The 20,264-nt window shown below is 47.2% G+C and overlaps 1 protein-coding gene across 5 annotated transcripts in view; it reads left to right on the forward strand.

Moving 5' to 3' along the window:
• SYNGAP1 (synaptic Ras GTPase activating protein 1) overlaps positions 1–20,264 on the forward strand; it is a 313,184-nt gene that overhangs the window by 152,169 nt on the left and 140,751 nt on the right. For all 5 annotated transcript variants that reach the window (XM_086949107.1, XM_086949109.1, XM_086949105.1 and 2 more), the window contains exons 7-8: positions 2,206–3,037; positions 4,474–4,644. In XM_086949107.1, coding sequence (XP_086805233.1) covers positions 2,206–3,037; positions 4,474–4,644 — 1,003 coding nt within the window. The remainder of the gene's footprint in view (positions 1–2,205; positions 3,038–4,473; positions 4,645–20,264) is intronic.

The raw sequence follows: 20,264 nt of genomic DNA on the forward strand, positions 1-20,264 counted from the left end.
GGCTCCAATATCACAGTCGATGTTAGCAATCACTGTCTTAGGGCATTCCTCACCCAGTGTCATAGTGATGTTGAAAACACCATTAGTTACGCATCAAAAGTGCTAAGAGAGTCTGCGACCCACTAGTCTACCATCCAAAAGGAATTTTTGGTGTGTTGGTGGGCCATACAGAAATTTAAATTATACATTTTGAGCACAAAATTCACTATCAAGACGGATCATAAACCCCTTGTGTCAATACTGATGGGTGAAAAAATCAAAGAACAAACCCCAAGGATTTTGAGATTTATCACAAAGCTGTTGCAGTACCCATTTGACACAGTACACATTCAAGGGACGAAAAATGTCTGGGCAGATTTTCTTTCTAGGTTCGCAGCAAGGGATGATGTTACGGACAAAGAAGATTAAGCGCTAAATGAAAACTGATTGCTGCATTAGATCTAGAAGAGATGTGTCAGTGGAAGACTGAAATGAGACTGGATGAGGTGTTGGAGGAAGTTATGTCTTATGTGAGCAAGGGGTAGCCCATAGAGGAATCTATGGGAAGTTCTTGTCAACCTTTTGGATGGTACATGATGCATTGACTGTGGTGGATGGACTGTTGATGAGGGATGAAAAGTTACTACCTCCAGTTGGGTTGAGAGGGAAGTTGAAAAAGATCGCCCACAAAGGACATTTAGAATTCACATTCACTAAGCAAAGGTTAAGACAGATGTTGAGGTGACCGTCCATGGATAAAGAGGCTGATCACTTTGTTGGGGAGTGTGTGTTGTGTGCAGGTTCTGAGAAGGGATTGGTTGTAAGGAAACCCCCTCTTCAGCCAATAGATTGCCCAACCAGAGCCTGGGAAAAGATTGGAATGGATTTAGTTGGTCCTTTCTGAGTCACTTCTGCTGTGCCGTGGTGGTGGTTGATCTTTATTCTAAATGGGCAGAAGTAGAATTTGTGGCAGAACATATCGCCAAAGTTGTGATAAGAGTTTTATAAACAGGTTTTCCCCAGGGAAGGTTTCCCTAAATTCCTCATTTTGGATGATGGGGTCGAATTTGTAAATGGAGAAGTTGATGTGTTGTTGAAATCTGGTGATGAAAGCATCTCAGAACACTGCTTTATCATCCCCAAAGCAACGGGCAGGTGGAGCGCATGAACAGGGTAGTGGTTCAATGTGTTCAGCGGGCTGATGGTAACAAGTGTGTTGTGTTAAATGTGGTGCATTCTATGCTTTGGTTTTACCATAAGAATCCTTACTCAACAACCTAGGTGTCCCTTTTCGAATTGTTGTGAGGCAGAAAGCCAGCCACCAAGTTTGTCTAAATTGGATGAGCAAATGGGTCAAATTTTTCGTTCATTTGGATGAGTACAATGCAAAGGTCAAAAGGAATATTGCTGGAGTGAAGGGTTAACAAAAAAATGTTGGTGATATAGTACGTATCAAGAAAGGTGTCTATGTCAAGAAGAAAGAAGAGAAGTTTAGTGACCCTGTTGTGGTGAACAAAGCATGTGCCAATGTGGTCATAGTCAATAGCTCTAACTGGTGGAATATGGGAAGAGTCGTTAAGTGTCATAGTAGCCGAGAGTCCAGTGATGAGAGTTGTGCAAATGGTTCTGGAAGCAAAATAGTTAGTCTGGGTTCCTTTTCCTTTGGAAAGGGCACCATGGACAGGGAAGGGGCGTGCGGATCTAATGTTTGCGAATCTGATGGACAGATTATTTCCAGTTGTGTGGTCTGTAGGAGCAGTTGTCTTAGGCAAGTTCCCCTCACGTTCCGGAAGTAGCTTATGGTTCATGATCTGTTTCCTCCATTGGTTGCACTGTATTGTTTGTCATTTTGAGTATGTCTTATATTCTGTAGGTTTCCCTACTGTGATCAATTTACAGTTTTACAATGTTGTTTTTATTATTTGTTTTGTTTTTATTTGTATGTATTATTTTTTTTTATTGTTTATTGTTGCTGTGATTCTTTTGTTTCCAAGAGGAAAAGTAATGTAGAGTTGAGTTCTTACTTATCGGTTGGTAGAATGTTTGAGGTTAGAATGCAGATATGTAGTGTGGAATGTATGGGGAGTACTGTGGCAGTTGCTGGGAGGCTGATGGTGGGAATAGAAAATGTTTTTAAATGATGCTTTGAGATGTTATGTTCTTTTTGTAGATGCCTCTGTAAATAATGGCCCACTTGGGCTTCTTTTCCTCCTAACGCCTCTGCAGCTCCATCGACATGAATCGCATCCCGTCGCCCACTAAGGACAAGGCCTTCTTCATCCCACGCCCGCCACTGGCTCGCTCCTCGCCGGCCTATTGCACCAGCAGCTCAGACATCACCGAGCCCGACCAGAAGATGCTGAGCGTCAACAAGAGCGTGTCCATGCTGGACCTGCAGGACAGCCGCATGAACAGCATCTCCAACCTACACGCAGTGGGCGACATGCTTAACAGCAGCCAGGCCTCCATTACAGGTGCCGTGGGCCTGCGGCACAGCCGACTATCTCAGGGCAGTGGCTCCAGCATCGCAGCCGGCCTGCGGCTCAGCCAGATGGGGGTCACCACAGACGGACTGTCTGCCCAACAGCTCAGGATCCCCCTCTCCTTCCAAAACCCGCTTTTCCACATGGCGTCCGATGGGCCGGCCAGCCACCGGCCTGACCCTAACATGGACGCCTTTGCCCCATTCCATGGCTACAGTAAAAGCGAGGACCTCTCCTCCAACAAGCACATCCTTCACAGCCACAGCTACAGTGACGAGTTCACGCGGCAAAACTCTGAGTTCACCAAGCGGCAGCTCTCACTTCAGGACAATCTGCAGCACATGCTGTCCCCACCACAAATCACCATAGGGCCACAGCGGCGGCTAGAGCAGCCACCACCCCCGCTACAGCGGGGAAAGTCCCAGCAGTTAACAGTCAATGCTGCACAAAAGCCACGGCCCTCCAGTGGAAACCTGCTACAGTCGCCTGAGCCTACGTATGGGCCAGCCCGGCCGCGTCAGCAGTCAGTGACCAAAGAGGCGCCGCAGTCCCTGAAGCCATCCATCACCAAACAGGTGGGTACACTCATGGCCAAGCAAAGGAGAAAGAACAGAGTATAAGGCAGAGTTCTTACCAGTGAAAAAGGAAGGTAGATCTGAGTAGAGGCTTTCATCAGTAAGTATTAGAACAGAGCCACCGAAAGTAGAGTGGCACAGAGGTGGAGTCTTCACCAGAGAACTCTTGAAAAATCTGTGGAGTGTTATCAAAAGACACACATCGTATTCGAAGGTCCACAGTATTAGGATAAAGGGGTAGGGTGAATAAGTGAACACCTGACCAGAGATCTCACACTGCAGGACAGTGGAGTGGCAAATCCCAGGCTACTTTACCAGCGAGTTATAGGAGATGGGAGGTGAGTGCTAAACAAATGTACTGGTGCTGCATGATCCACAGAGTGGAAAGAAAACAAAGGGGGAGTTAGACAAGAAAGAATGAAACACAGTAAACAGGCGGATACCGCATTAGACAACCCCTGGTCATGGAGAGGGAGAGTGGTAATCTTCAGATAACTCAACAGAGAGCCAGAAGTCCACGGTCCGTGTACATAGGACCTGTTGCAGGAAAGAGTACCACCCTAGGAAAGGAATAATGACCAGTAAGTGCATGACTTACTGAGGACACTCAGTTGTGAGAAAGAGGTGTCTCACCTTGCTTGAGAACTGGTTTAGTCTGACAGTGAGGGAAAAGCTTTATGTCCGGCCTGAAAGATACCTCACTACTCAGTCGAAGTTACAAGAGAGCGTACACATACCTTAACACATTGGATATGGCCATTGCCAATGGGTGTGTACGAGTGGTAAGGATCTCTAGGGTATCAGAAATTTACACAGAGAGCAAAAAGCAAGGAGGGCAGGATGAAGACCAACCAGCGAGTTGCAAGGAAGAGGAAAAAGCTTTATAGTTTACCAGGCAGAGAGCCAAAGGGATGGAAGAGGTGAGGTGGACTGTGCCTCCCCAATCAAAGAAAGAGGTGATGATCAGTATATATTTCATTACTCATGAGGAGAGGCCAGGCGGCTACTACATTTCATTACCAAAGAGTGAAAGAAGAGAGATAGATGAAAGGATTGTACATGGAGAGACAAGGGAAGAGGAGGCTAGAGGGTACGGTGATGTAGGGGCGAAATTAGAGAGATGGGTATGTGAGAAAGTGAGTAAGTAGAGGTAAGTAGGAGGAGTAGGGAAGAGCCATCCAGGGATGTGTAGAAGTTATAAATGTAGAATAGCATAGGTAAAGTGCAGGTGGAAGTGTCCGTTGTGGTGGGAAATAGAGGTGTGAAGACCAGAGGTATCCGGCAGGTGGTGATGGAAGTGTCTATAGTCGGGGATGGGAAGGTGGGGACGTTAGAATAGTCAAGTATGTGGAGGTGTTACAGATGAGGTGCAGTAAATGTGTGCATGTGATCTGCTTTACCTACTCATCCTGGTAATGATTTGCCTTTGTCCACAGCAATCCCACCAGTCCACGCTGAATCCGGTGACCCCCGCCTCTGAGCGCACTGTGGCGTGGGTCACAAACATGCCTCACCTTTCGGCCGACATCGAGAGCTCGCACATAGACCGAGAGGAGTTCAAGCTGAAGGAGTACTCCAAGTCCATGGATGAGAGCCGCCTGGAGCGGGTAAGGCCTAGCACGGCACTCTGCGTCCCATGCAGATGTGGGAACAGGCCACTTACCTGGGAGGCTTCTCTGGCTCGCAACCACTGTTTAGGTCGAGCACTCAAGACCTCTTGTATATACTTTAGTAAATACTTATATGTGTATGTACTTTGTGGGCTCTGGAGATCAGTCCTAGGACTTGTCTGCTTCTGCTTAGGGACTTTTTTTTTGTTCATCTGCCTCTATTTAACTGTTTTGATAGAAAACGACCAGTAGAGTTCAGTAAAATACCAGAATTGCTTTCTGCTTGTTCAACTGCCTCTATTTAACTGTCTTGATGGAAAACGACCAGTAGAGGTCCGTAAAATACCAGTATTGCTTTCTGCTGAGGGATTTTCTTTTTAGGGCTCGGGCCTACGTCACACTGCGTAGCCCAAGAGTCCTGTAGTTAGCGTCTCTGAAAAGCTACCTAAAAATTCCTGGCTGTTCGTGATTTTTCGTCCTTCTTTTTGCCAGCTGCATGGCAATTGGACCTCGCATGCGTGTGTTTTTGCAAGAGAGCACGCAATAGGCCATAGGCATTAGAGTACCTCCGCCTAGTGCATATTCCGTGCGGACAAGCGCAGCAGAAGGGCATATTTCTTCAATTACCAGCTGTCAGGGCCCGCGGTAATTGAAGACAGACGCCGGGCGCGCGTGCACCATTCTTTGCTGTGTGCTCTCATGGCCAGGCCCCCTTGCAGCGTAGATGTGCCTCCACGAACCGTCCCGCTTTTCTCCATATATTTTTCAGATGCCTCCGGCTACTCTCTGCTCTTCGGTCCACAGGCGTGTTTATGGATTTGGGTGTCCCTGTGGAAAGCATTTAAAGGCAACCCGTCTCTATCTCTCTCCTGATTGCTGTCACATTATTTCTCTCTTGTCTTCTCTTCCTTCTCCTAGCGCCAGTTCTTTATCCAGTCTCCCTTTCTCTCACTCTCTTGCCTGATTCCTCCTCTCCTGCCCGCCCGGCCCCTCCTGCCCCCGGGTAAAGCTGCTTTACATATGAACCTGTCACAGACACTCTCCCCATCCCATCCCTAACACTTTCCGATTCAGACAGGACTTGGCTCTGGCAGGGGGGCACTCCGCCGCCAATAGGCGAGCGGCCCCGTGACGACGGTCAATCCGATTGGTCACCCGTGATGAATGTAGGAGCTTGGAGTTCTCCACGTGGGGGCGAATGCCCATTGTGATGTCACACGAGGAGCGAGCGAGCGGTGCCCGGTCTGTCAGTCAGCTGCCGGAGGTGAGTACCTGAGATGTGCCCGAGTTCTCTCTCCGCGTCGAGCGCGCCCGGGCGGCGTGCGTGCGCGCGCGGCTGAGGGCCGCAGGGTGCCAACGAGCAGCTGGAGGTTGATGCAGCTGTCCGCTCTGTGGGGTGCTCTGCTCAGCCTATCACTGCCTGTGTTCTGTACTGGCAGAGAAAAGGGCCGTGTTGGGATACTACCGTGGCGGGCGATGGGGTTTAAGTTAGAAGACCTCTCACTTGTTCCAGAATTGTAGCTGTACCCCGACTGTGACACATCATGTAGTGTGGGACCTACACACAGCTTCGCCTGTGTACCCCATTTCCGATTGCCGGAGACCCTTGTGGTTTTAATATCGAAACTACCACAAAGTGCCTCAACGCCGTTTCACAGCATTCGTTGACATATTTCAGTCTAGGGCTCAGACACAACAATGCACTTCCATTTCCAATGCAGGAACGCGCACATAGCGCAGCCTGTGTATAGTGGCATTCAGCGCCCCCTGTTATTCCTGCGCATTGACCCCATAGAGATCAGTCAGTGCACCCTACCCTGAGCTCCAGTTATTACTGAATGCTCTAACAGAGAACCTCAACCGTGGCCGCTGCCTCCCCCTGTCCTTCCTGAATGGATAGGTACTGTACCCACATACAGTTGACAGTGCATCTCAATCCTGACCCGCGGCATTCTCTGTCAGTGTAACGGACACCTACATAAAGCTCTTGTTGTGCATCTTAGTCGTGGCGCGCAACTTTCTCTTAGAGTGTATACATGGGCACCAACATGCCGCTTTGCCAGGGTTTCTCAAATGTGGAATGCAATATCATGTTAGTATAACATATGGACCCGATTTCTTCTCTGCCATTGCTCGACAACCCCGGCTTGCAGCACTCCCTGTTAGGGTAGCATACAGCCCCACATACAGCTGTGTCGAGTGTTCGCCGGTCTTGTAAATACAGCCTAGTCACTTCTCTTCCTATGCGAGCGGAAGTATCGCCCGAGACACCCACAACTTCCTTATTTTAGCACTGACGTGCCTGGTGGCCTTTACCTGGTTAAATATTGTATGACGCAGAGCAATGAATTAGACTATGCGCTGACGGGGACCCTCAGAGTGTGGGTCATCAGGCCCCAGGGTTTCTGCTCAGATAGCTTTCTGTCAATTCTGCAGGTCCGGGTTGAGAAAGGTGTTGTGTATTGGTTCTCACTTTTTTGCTGTGTTTGGTAGCTTAGTGGACTAATTTGTCTGCTGTAGGGTCCTGTGTTTGAACTCATGGTCACTGGTTCACATCCGGGGGTCCACTCAGCCTTTCATCCTTCTGAGATCAAGAGTACCATTGTTTTGGGTAACAATAAACTGTTATTCAGTGGGGACTCTTGGCGAACCACCAGCATCACCCTTACCTCGGAGGCGACTGGATCTGCTTTGGAAGCAGCCTGGTCTCTGCTTGTTAACCCAGCATTTTGATCACAGCTAGCGGAACCCGCTGCGCGGGTCTCGCGTCGTGAGGGAGGCGACAGGGAAACTACTTCTTGTTGAAACTTTGGGCGTGGAGCGATCTGAAGCTCCAAGACACTGCAGGGCTGCGAGCAGGCGGGGAGGCGCAGGACTACCTGTCCCAGGAGCGCCCGCCCGCCCTAACTCTCACCACCTGGCCAGCTCTCCCTGCAGGCTCCTCCCCCTTTTTACCGACGGAAAAGCGAGCTGCACCGGACCACTGGTGGGACTCTTGGCGAACCACCAGCATCACCCTTACCTCGGAGGCGACTGGATCTGCTTTGGAAGCAGCCTGGTCTCTGCTTGGTAACCCAGCATTTTCATCACAGCTAGCGGTACCCGCTGCGCGGGTCCCGCGCCGTGAGGGAGGCGACAGGGAAACTACTTCTTGTTGAAACTTTGAGCGTGGAGCGATCTGAAGCTCCAAGACACTGCAGGGCTGCGAGCAGGCGGGGAGGCGCAGGACTACCTGTCCCAGGAGCGCCCGCCCGCCCTAACTCACACCACCTGGCCAGCTCTCCCTGCAGGCTCCTCCCCCTTTACGTCAGGTATTCAATAACATTCAGGACAAACCCGCTGCGCTGGAGCACGCGGGAGCGACCGGGAGAAGCCCGGGACAAGGGCGGGACCGTCTGTGGCCGTCCGGGGCCGGTAGAGGCCGGGCCGGGCTACCCCCCTAATATTTACTTCCCATTTTTCATTGTAGTACTTGGTATCCACCAGCTGATGTTTTTTAATTGTATTACCAGGCCAATGTTACTGTAGGGGCTATACTGTTGGTAGAGCTTATTTGGATTGATTGTAGATTGTCATTTGCACATTGTGCTTAGCGCCAGTTCCGTCTGTGTACGGTTAAAAAAATGACCTTACGGTCAGGTAAAGAAAGACAAGTCCAGGTTTCCACCTCCAATGGCACTTTTACAGGCACGATCGATCAATTTTTTAAACGGACCACCACTATATTGGAGAAGGAGATAGCTCTTGCCGAAAAACGCCTTTCGCTTGACCTAATCACAGGCAAGCGATCTTCACTCGGTAAAATTAATGAGGCTGTCTCTCCTGTCCCACTTTCCTTACTGAACAAAGATAGCTCTGATGTTAATGTAGACTCAGTGTTAGTATCTGCTTCCGCGAGTCAAACATTGGATTTAGAGGGGGTTAGTAAAGAAAGTGTATATGACACGGCCCATGATAAAATGGTGAATGGTGGGACTATTTACCACGACCTGTCTGGTGAGGAAACAGGTCTCTCAGACTCCCCAAATCTTACCTTAAGTACTGAGCGAGCGAATTCATCTACCCATTCGCAACACCCACCCACTCACAATCCTGGGAAACGTAAAAGGGTAGACTCGCACGATTCAGCGGAACACACTGTGGGTTTGGGAACTACCTTTATATCCCCTACACAGATACCCAATTCTATGGCAGTGGTTCAACCTGAGGAACATAATACCACAGTCAACATTGTAGAAGGAATACTTTTGGCTAAAATAGAGTTATTAATTAAATCATTACTCTTACCGCTATTTGAAAGGGCCAGATTATTAAACACAAAAATGGACTTTTTAGATACGCTGGTAAAAGACAATATAGCGACAACTAATAGAATTTATGCCACGTTAGCCTCTAAAGGTATAGCCCCAACAGCCCCGACCCTTCCGAAGACTACCATTGTGAATAATAAAGTTGGGGGTAACAGTTTGAAAACGGTACCATCTATCACAAAAGTACCGCAGCAAAAACCCGTTCCTGTCATAAAGAAAAAACCTATTACCGAGAGTATACCCCAGCAAAAGGTCACAACGCATCCCCCGGCTAAGAAACACCCAATCCCTACCAGTCATCATGACCAAAATACACGGCCCAGGATTAAATCTGTCCCAAGAAAACAATGTGTGAACCTCCCCCCTGAGTCACTGCCTTACACCATCATCTTAACTGGCGTGGCTCCCCTTGTAGATGGTAAGAGAGAAACACATAAGGATCTTTACAACAAGGTAACATTCTGGCTGAATAAAAATCGCCCACTCCCTCCAAACTCGAATATTGAAATTCTTAATGTTAGGAGGGTGGACTGGGTAGGTTACAGCAAAAAAGATCTTGAGGGGATTGTGTGGTAATCAGTTTTAGAGAGCCATGGGTTGCTGAATACATCAGTAGGGAACCAAGATATGGTAGAGTGGGGATGTACAGACTCTATCCCTGCATTATTTTTATCCCGCACTATATTCTAATAGAGCCCAAACACCGTTCCATCACTTTAGAAGGGAAAGACCCAGAGGAAGATTTCACTTTGAAACACCTATCTACCCACTGTTTCAGCCCCACCTTTCGAACCGGTTTGCCCCCTTATCTGGTCTGGAAGGTGTGGACTGACTTGATAATGAGTCTTTGGTATCTGGGTTGACTGGAGCCGCAGTGAATTGTTCCCCCAACAATCCTATATCTATTACGGAAGGGACTGTACCAGAGTATAGAGAAAGCACCCAGGGGGGGATAGGAAGGGGTAAACCCTCAAATCACACTCCTAGACCCTTGATCTTTGGGGAGAATGTGGATCCAGCTGTTAATCCGCCAAAGAAACCAACACATACCCTCACGGTCTTATCATGGAACATTGCGGGGCTAAAGGGGAAAATGTCAGAGGCTGATTGGGGGTCTTTTGTGGATTTACACGATGTAATTATACTACAGGAAAGTTGGTCAACTGATGCCATTTACCGGGTTGGTTACCTTAATTATTATAAACCAGCCTGTAAAGGTTTAAAAGGTCGCCCCTCTGGAGGCCTTGTTATTTGGATTAGACAATCCTTAGGTTTTAAAATCATAGACCTTCCTACTCCAAGTAATGACATATTAGTCTTGAAATTAACCAGTAAAAATAACCAAGACATCATCCTGATTAATATATACGCAAGAGGGCGACCTGGTGGGAAGTCAATGAGAGCGGCAGATGATTTAGATTCCCTACTGAATAACATTGACAGAGATAAATGTGTAATGGTGGCAGGGGATTTCAATTGTTCATTTGAACCGATTCCCAATTTGGAAAATGGGGGATATGGGGAAGTTGATCAAATGTGGAACATTCCCCATTTATCTATTCCACCTGTCAAAAAAGTAACAGAGGCTGCTATGCAGTGGTTAGGTCTTTGCCTCGAATGGGATCTACGAGCAGCGAATCGGAGGACAAAATCAGATCTGATGGGAAATGCTACATTTGACAACTCCCTTTATTCTAGCCGTATTGATTATTTCTTAATTAGGATAGAGTTCTGGAACTTACTGGAGGATATGGAAATAGTCACAAGGCCAGAAAGTGATCATAATCCTCTAGTAATAAACCTATTAATAAATGGGGATTCGCATACGGACACTGTAACCAACTTTGTTACTGCCGAGGCTTTTCTTACGAACGACTGTAGAAGGGTAAGCTGGGCTAGGTTTCTGGATAATCCCACCATTATTGATAAGGTTACAGATGAGGTTTTAGCAGCTACGAACTTGATGGTGCCCATATTAAACGAAGGTACATCACTGGAACAAATTGGGATGATTCATGAGTCCCTTTTTAACAAAATTAAAAAAAAAATTATCGAACCAGTAAAAAGAAGGAAAAATGGCCCAGCTCAAACAGGAGCGAAATGGTATAATAAGACTTGCCGCCTTGCCCATAGCTCCTTGATAGCTGCTATCAAATCTAAGTCAGCTATTGATATAAAACTAGAAAGGGTTAATTACAAGAAGGTGCTTAAAGAGGCAAAAACAAACTGGGATGAACAACGTTGGTTAGATTTATATAATGCAAGTACTTCTACTAACCAACAAAAATTCTGGGAGGTTGTAAAATGGGGAGGGACTGGGGACCAGCAAGTTCCTGTCAATCATGTCCCTGCAGAGAAATGGGTCAAGCATTACTCGGCACAGTTTAGTAACACGGAACGGATCTCCCTTAATATTAGGGAAGATACCAGTGTACCGACTGTGGTGCCCTCACCTGATCAGATTGTTTTTACAGAAATGGAAGCTACTAAAGCTTTAAAACAAGTGCAGAATGGAAAAGCTCCTGGAATGGACTGTGTCCCTGCGGACCTTTTTAAGTTTGCCCAAGCACACTGGGTCCCTTATATAACCATCTTAGCAAACGCCATAGCTAGAGGGGTTAGGATACCAGATTCGTGGAAAGGGGCAGAGATATTACCCGTGTATTAAAAAGGGGATAGAACTGATGCGGGAAACTATCGACCCATCAGCCTCATCGACGCCCTACAAAAGGTAATCACCAGAATGCTGCTAGGCAAAATCCAGCTCTGGATGACGGAAGTTGACATCCTGTCTCCTTTGCAGGCTGGTTTCAGGGCTAATATTAGCACAGTTGACCAAATACTCAGATTTGTTATGATCTACTGGAAAACTGTGTTCTTGAGAGGAGGCACTATATTCGCAGCATTTGTGGATCTCAAATCTGCGTTTGATTTGGTCCCCAGAGGAAAGATGTGGGCAGCTTTGAGGAGGATGGGTGTTCCTACTGCCCTCCTAGAACTTACAATTAGGATGCATGAGGAAAATTTCGCCAGAGTTAGATGGGGTCGCCAGGGTCAAGTAACGGACTCCTTCCCCGCGACCCGTGGAGTGAGACAGGGCTGTGTCCTGGCCCCTACCCTATTCATACTTTTTATCAACCAGGTGGTTAAGTTCCTCTCAGCTACCCCGACAGATGCACCAACACTGGGTGGGACCAAATTTCCCCTTTTAATCTTCGCTGATGACACCCTAATTTTAGCTAAAACTCAGATGGGTCTTCAGGTGGCTATTAACAAATTTGTGGACTTTTGTAATGAAAATGACCTCGAAATTAATATTTCTAAAACCAAGTTCATGGTCCTGACAAAAAATTAACCACTGAGGGGTCATGTAACGATGAATGGGTCTAGCCTAGAACAGGTTGAGGTCATGACATACCTAGGTGTTACAATGGACTATAGGTTACGCTGGAAAGAACAAATAGTGGCGCTTAGTTTGAAATTTGCTCGTTTATCTGGCTGCTTAGTGAAGGAGCAACGGTGTTCTTTGACCAAAAGAGTTTTACCTGCGCTTAAAATTTACAGCGCCAAAATTAGCTCAGCCATACTATACAGGGCTGACATATGGGGGAGTGTGGATTTGGCTGTCCTTGATAGGATTCAGAACAAATTCCTCCGCAATTTAGTCAGTCTCCCTCCATCAACGCCAGCACTACCACTCATGATGGATATGGGCTTTTATTCTATTAAACATCAAGCCCAATATAGGATGGTGGCGTTATGGAGACGCATATGGTCTACCCCGGAACTTGCCCAGGAGATACAGGATGTAAGAGCACAACAGGGGGCAGGGGAAATACCCTGGTTTAAGTCTATTAAGAATACTCTTACTAGAATGGGCCTTCCTTTGCTTTGGTCCGAGCCGGGTTCTCACATCTTTCGACCAAAGAAACATTTTAAACTTCTCTTCTGGTCCATGGTTAAAGAAGAACACGTTGTGCTTTCGGAGAAACCTAACCTGACAGGCTTGTTTTTGATTCATAAAGTAGTTCCACATACAGAGACCTATTGGGATATTATCCTAAAAAGTTTAGACAGGAAACTTTACCATCAATTTCGTATAGGTACTTTGCCACTAAGGGATTTTACTAGTGGTTGGCAGAAGTCGAAGTCCACATCTTGTCCCTGTTGTTCTGAAAGCAAAGAATCAATAGGTCATTTTCTATTTGTATGTACTGCTTATCACGAACCACGCCATAAGTGGTTGAAGCCAATATGTAATAGACTAAACACCCGGGCGAGCAGAGAAGCACTGATCATCCTGAGATTTAACACAGCCGAATGGTTATCCATAGGGCTGGCAAAATTCCTTGGGTGGGCCTGGTTAATTAGAACTAGGTATGTTCGTAGCACTTCAAGCTGAAAAATTAAAACAGTCTGCTATAGACTATCTATCATATTTGGGCAGTATTAATGAATTGTTTTTCTATATATACATGTTTTAACCTTTTTATAGACGTCTTCTTATGTACATTTAATAAAATTTTTCCTTGTCTGTTTAAAATTTTCATATTTCTGTTATATGTTTTGTATTATTATGCATGTCTTTTATGAAGAAAATTCGAAATAAAGACGTTAAAAACTGAAACTGTTATTCAGCACCAAGATACCCTTCTGGGTGAACTTGTGCTTTGCAAATGCACGTAATGGTACTGGTACGTCTTCCAGAGCCACATCAAAGATGAAAATGAGGGGCCAAGCATCAGAACAGATGGACAAACTGTTACTGGAGGTAACATGTAGGCACATAGTAGGGACAAGTAGTGTTTGTATTTTTTATAAATAACAATGGGGGCGTAGAGTTTTCCTTAGTAACCTGTCTATGGTGCTGCTGTAAAGTGTATCTTTGATTCCACACAATGACCCTGTCTTTCACCACCATGCACTTCCTGTCTCTTTAATTCACTCTTGCAAATTTTTTTTCACATATGCTTTGTCACTTAGTCACTGTTTTCCTATCTTTCTCTTCCTCCTTCTTTCTCCCTTTCATGCCTTTCTCTGGGCCAAAGTCTGATAATGAAAAACATATGTGTTGGTCCCAAAAATGAGTGCTGATGACCACCACTTACAACCACAGGCATAAATTACGCTCAGCTAGAAGCTTCCTCGGTCACGGGTCTCTAAAAACCAAGAGATATTTGGGAAATGTCCAATTAAAAGGAAAATGTGACTATTATTGCATTGTTTGACATGGTTAAACATGCTAATATGAAAAAATAAATGGTTAGCAGTAAATTAATTTCCGTCTAAATGTATATAAGGATATATATATATATATATATATATATATACGCGCTTTGCACTTCAAAGTGTAAGTGGACATTATCAATAACACCCTCAATTGCAATATATCTTTGATTTCTAATTCTTGATATACTGAATTTATTGTCCTAGAAAACAGACATGGATCATAGTTTTTTGCCTTGTCATTCAAAATGACCCCTCTTTTCTCACTTGCAATGTTTGCTTTTTTTGGCATATATTTAATGTGACAAATCGGAAAACAATAGCAAAATACTTATCGTAGTTTACATTTCTTAGAATAAATGCCTTTAAGGCCAAAATAATTATGAGAAAATATCATGTTGTTTTAGATGGCCCCAAGTAAATAATTTTCACATGAGGGGGTGCCTGGCCTGAATAAGCTTGAAGTCTGCGGTGATAGATTGTGCTACAATGAGATATTGCTTGAAGGTGGAACAAGAGTACTTGGGTCATTTCGAGTAGAGGAGCAGAAATTGAGTTTGGTGCTGTTGAGTTGAAGGATGCTCTGGGCTAGCAAATTTTACAGTCCTTGCTAAGATCCTTTTGTGTCTAGTAGTAGATACGTGTATACTTGATTAATCGGGTACAGATGTCAAAGGGAACAAGAGACAGGGATTCTTGAGGATCTCGCATACTGGGCTTATGCTCCTTAGCAAAGTGTTGTGAGGCACCAACCTTAGAGCACAACTTAGTGACAGCACCAAATTGCCTTCTTTTAATTATATGGGGTGTAGTTCCCACAGACATACTTCTATTTTGCCCCGACAGCTACAAATCTGTGCACCATTCTTGTGCGTGTGATTCTTGGTGTCAGGATGGGCAGCATGCTGCTGCATGTAGTTTTCCTGGAAAGAGGTAAGCTAGAGGTCATTGTAGTCCAAGACTTAGGGCCTGACTATGATGTTGGTGCATGGGATACTCCATCACAAACGTGACAGATGTTCTGTCCGCCGGATTACAAGTTCCATGGGATATCGTGGAATTGTAATTTGGCAGATGGGCTATCCGTCACATTTGTAACAGAGTAAACCTGCCCACCAAGATTGTAATCAGGCCTTTAGATTACCTCCGAGAGGTGGCTTGCGTTGTATAATGGTGATCAACTCCCTTGGGATGAGCAATATCCTGGCGTGTAAATATATAGTGTTATTATTGATCCGTACAAGTACATTCATTGGATAGTGCTATGAAAGAACCAACTGTGCCAGGTGTCAAGCTTTTAAGCCCCAGACCTGTGTGTGAGTGTGCAGGGTGAGCAGTGTGTGAGCATGCAGGATGAGCAGTATGTTAGTGTGCTGGGTGACCAGTGTGTGAGTATGCAGGGTGAGCAGTGTGCGTGTATGTAGGGTGAGCAGTGTGTGAGTGAGTGCGAGTGCAGAATGACTGCAGAGTGAGTGTGACTGCAGAGTGAGTGTGACTGCAGAGTGATTGCAGCGTGAGCGAGACTGCAGAGTGAGTGTGACTGGAGAGTGACTGAGAGTGAGTGTGACTGCTGAGTAACAGTGATTGCAGAGTGACAGTGACTGCAGTGTGTGAGTGTGCAAGGTAAACAGTGTGTGAGTGTGCAGGGTGAACAGTGTGTGAGTGTGCAGGGTGAACAGTGTGTGAGTGTGCAGGGTGAACAGTGTGTGAGTGTGCAGGGTGAACAGTGTGTGAGTGTGCAGGGTGAACAGTGTGTGAGTGTGCAGGGTGAACAGTGTGTGAGTGTGCAGGGTGAACAGTGTGTAAGTGTGCAGGGTGCACAGTGTGTGAGTGTGCAGGATGGACAGTGTGTGACTATGCAGGGTGAACAGTGTGAGTGTGCAGGGAGAGCAGTGTATGAGTGTGTAGGGGCACTGTGTGAGTGTGCAGGAGACGAACACTCAAAGTAAGTCCACCACGCACATATATAAAACCACACACAAAACACCACACCACACACACACCAGCCTCTCACTACCGCACACTCACCACCGCACACTCACCCCCACAGACTCACCAGTACACACTCACCAGTACACACACAACCACACACACAACCACACACCACCACCAGCCGTCAGTGCACGCTTTCACCAGGCGCAAACACCACCAGACATCAATGTACGCTTTCATGAAGCATAAACACCACCAGGCTTCAGTGTAGGCTTCCACCACGCACACAACACCAAATGTCAGGGCATGCTTTCACCAAACACACACACACACACACACACCACCAGCCGTCAGTGCACACTTTCACCAGTCACACACAACACCAGCCGTCAGTGCACGCTTTTACTAGGCACACTCGCCACCAGCTGTCAGTGCACCCTTTCACCAAGTACACACACCACCAGCCATCTGTGCACACTTTTAACAAGCACACACACCACCAGCCATCAGTGCACAATTTCTACAGTCACACACACCACCACCCATCAGTGCACACATCAATTGTTAAGGCATCCACAATTAACTATTGTAGCAATCACAATATGGTGCCCTTTACTTTTAAACATATTCATCTAAAGCGCAGCATGCCACCATTCCTACTATTCCAATCCAAGACACATATTTCCACTACACACCACATTCATACACTCCATAACACATGGCTAAAAGACATTGCCATTTACAATTCCATTGGCTCTAACTCAAAATAATCTGCGACCTATTGCATTTCTAATGCTTTTTTAAATGTTTCTGGCAACTGCCTTTATTGAACTTTCTTGATAGAAAATGACCAGTTGAGGTCAGTATAATACCAGAATCACTTTAGCATTCTATAGATTCTAGTCCATGGAAATTGTCTTCCACGAGTACCCGTAGACAATAATATTCTTTTCAAATCTTGTATTTTCAGTGATATGACCACCGAAGGCCCTGATTTTATATGAAAAACAGAGCTTTTGACTATACCATTTTCCACTGAAAGGCAATATTTCTCTCCCTGTGTTCCCATACCTGGTGTGTCACTCAGTTTGGTGCTTACTTTCCCTCCATGTTAAAGAAGAGTAAATGTTTAGGCACCCAGGCTAATGTGCTGCATAGCTAAATACATATAAGGTCCAAAAGGTGAGACCGATTGCATTGCAAATGCTTGTATCTGAAAAAAACACGTTAGTGATAGATTCCTTACCTTAGAATATCCCCAGGCGTCAGACTGGATCCAGAAAATTTTGCGAGCAATACCCCTGCACGCCGGCAGGCGTAGTCCGCGGCTCCGCGTCCGTCGTCTGCGTCGTTAGCGCCGGAATGACGTTGTCGGAATACATAGACGCCACCCATGCACGCTGACGTCAGTTCTTCTTTTTTCCGCGCCAGCTAGCGCAGATCCGGAGAAGCTCTACCCCTTAGTCTTTATTGACTAAACTTTTTGATCTTTTTGATCATTTCTTTACTCGAGTCTTCGACTCCTATGGTGCCGGTAGGGATGCCCGGGTTTAAACCCTGTTCCAAGTGCGACCGACTGATGTCGGTTACCGACCCCCATCGCCGGTGCCTCAAGTGTTTAGGCCTTGACCACGACGACCGCACCTGCTCCGACTGCCGGGCCCTGACGTCTAAAGCTAGGCGGGAGCGGTCCCGCAAGCGACTGGAACTCCGGCAGTCGGCCCCGCGCCACTTCAGGTCCCGGTCCCACAGGAGGTCGAGGGACGGGTCGCGGGGTCGGAGCCCTCGCAGCTCCGGGAGTGGACATCAGTCGTCAGGATCCAAGTCCTCAGGTAAGAGGCATGAGAGGTCGGAGAGACACCATCGTTCCTCCGACCCACCCCGACGCTCGCGCGATGCGGCAGGGGGTTCGGGTGACACCACCCATGCGGCTCCGACGGAGTCGCGGACGTCGCCGCCTGCCCCACACCTTCGGGTCCCTGGGCATGACGCGACGCCTAAGGAGGTCGAGCGGTACCTCATGGCCATGAAGTCCCTCCCTCCTCAGCCGGGTTCCGTGGCGCCTTCGGGCCCAACGGCCCCGGCTGGAAGGCCAAGCAGGTCGGGTGCTTCGGCTCCGACGCCGTGGGTGCTTCGGACCCGGCGCCGCCGGCGACTTCAGCCCCGGCGCCGCAGGCCCTCCCTGAATCCGCTTCCAGATCCGGGTCGTCGCCGGTCGACCTCACGACCTCACTGGCGCTGGCCCAGCCGGTGTCGCCCCCGGCGCCTGCTATGGGCGCCGTCCCTGATCCTACTTTCGGTCCGGTTCCGGCGCCGAAAGGGCGCCGCTACCGACGACCTTTGGGGATTTCTATTTCCATGAACTGGCCCCATCTGCTGACCCTGAACTACAGGAGATGGGTGACGAGGGTGATTGGGATAGGTCTGAGGACCCTCTGCCACGGGAGTGCCAGTCTCAAAAGGACTGGACATATGAGCTTGGGGAGGCCAGTGGAATTGATACTTCGCCAGACACTGGATTTGTCTCGCCTCCAACCGTGGCTACGGAGGAGGGGGCTTCTTATAGTGTAGTGTTGACGAGGGCAGCCAAGGCCCTAAAACCTTGAGCTCCCTGTCGCGGCCGTGAGGACTAACCTCCTCACTGAGGTCCTCAAACCGCAGGCAAGCTCCAGTGAGCCTCTACTGCCGTTCAATGAGGCCTTGTGTGACGTTCTTGTGGGCACTTGGTCCAAGCCCGCCACAGGTCCGCATGTTGATAGGAACGTGGCCAGACGCTACCGCCCGGCCCCGGGCGACCCATGCCTTTTGTCCACCCATCCCACCCCGAGAGCCTGGTCATCCAGGCCTCCACTTCCCAGACCGCATTCCCGACGGCCCCACCCGATCGGGAATCCTAGAGGTACGAACAGTTCGGGAAGAAGGTGTTCTCTTCCAGGGGATACTCATTAATAGTCATAAGCACTGAATTATCTCCGCCCATGAGCGGGAACCCAGAACACATAAACAATATACATATATATGTGTAAATATAACCAAAAGTACATAGTACTAACTAATTATACACATATACATGTATAATAATCATAATATGCAGCCTAACATATATACATAGGCTAATAAAGCCAAAACTTACACACGTTCTGAAGCATGAAAATATGCTGTGTATAAATGCAATAAACAGGCATGAGCCTAAAATGCATTTCATAACCATGAAAAACCTTTTATTTTCATCAAAGAACCTGTTGTAAACAGTTATTAGCCTAAAAGGCTGCACATGAAAAAATGTCTGTGTACAGAAAATCAGACTGGCACCCTGCCTTTAAGGCCCCAGAGAATCTGCACACTTTGCCTTTAAGGCCTCCAGGAGAACTCTGTTCCCATCATGCACCACAGGTGACAGTTAGGTCAGTTCTTTTTTCCAGCTTGTTCTGTGAGTTACCTGGAACTTGAGCTCTGCTAATTTGCAGTTTTTCTGTCAGAAGTTGTTTTTTTCTTGTCTTTTTTGCCAATATATTACTTTGGTGGTGGCTTAATACCTTTTTCTGACTAAACTGTTGGTGTTTTTTAGTCAGAATGCCACCTTTATTTTACAAATGTCCTTCCTGTGGGAAGAAGATGTCAAAAACTGATCCACACTCTGTTTGTGTGGTTTGTCTTCCAGCTTCTCATAAGGTGGAAGAGTGTTATCACTGCCTCAACCTTTCTAGTAGGACTTTAAGAGAAAGGGAGAAAATGAGGTTGCTGGGCCTTCTGGAGAGAGAAAGCCGTGGTGAGAAGAGTTCCAAGAGCTTGTTATTATCTGCTAGGCCATCTTCTCAACCCAAACGTGGAAGAACAGCTTCTCCAGAAGGTAGAACTAAAAACATCGACTCCAGGGAGCGTCGCCGTCAAAAAAGGTGCGCTCGACGTCGAGATTCAGATCGCCGTCAGCATTGTCGGCGTCGAAGAGGGCTCCATCGACGTCGAGGACTTCGCCGGTGAGGCAAGGTTCAGCGTCTCGACAGTCGCCGTCGAAATCTTTTTCGACGTCGAGACATCTGGTGTCGATTGCAGCAAGGACGACCTCGGGGCGCAAGGTTCGACGTCGAAGGATCGTCAGAGATCGACGTCGAGGGAAGAGAGGCGTCCGACGTCGAAGGATCGAGTGTC

Source organism: Lissotriton vulgaris, unplaced genomic scaffold, assembly GCF_964263255.1.
Source record: "Lissotriton vulgaris unplaced genomic scaffold, aLisVul1.2 SCAFFOLD_1288, whole genome shotgun sequence".
NCBI lineage: Eukaryota > Metazoa > Chordata > Amphibia > Caudata > Salamandridae > Lissotriton > Lissotriton vulgaris.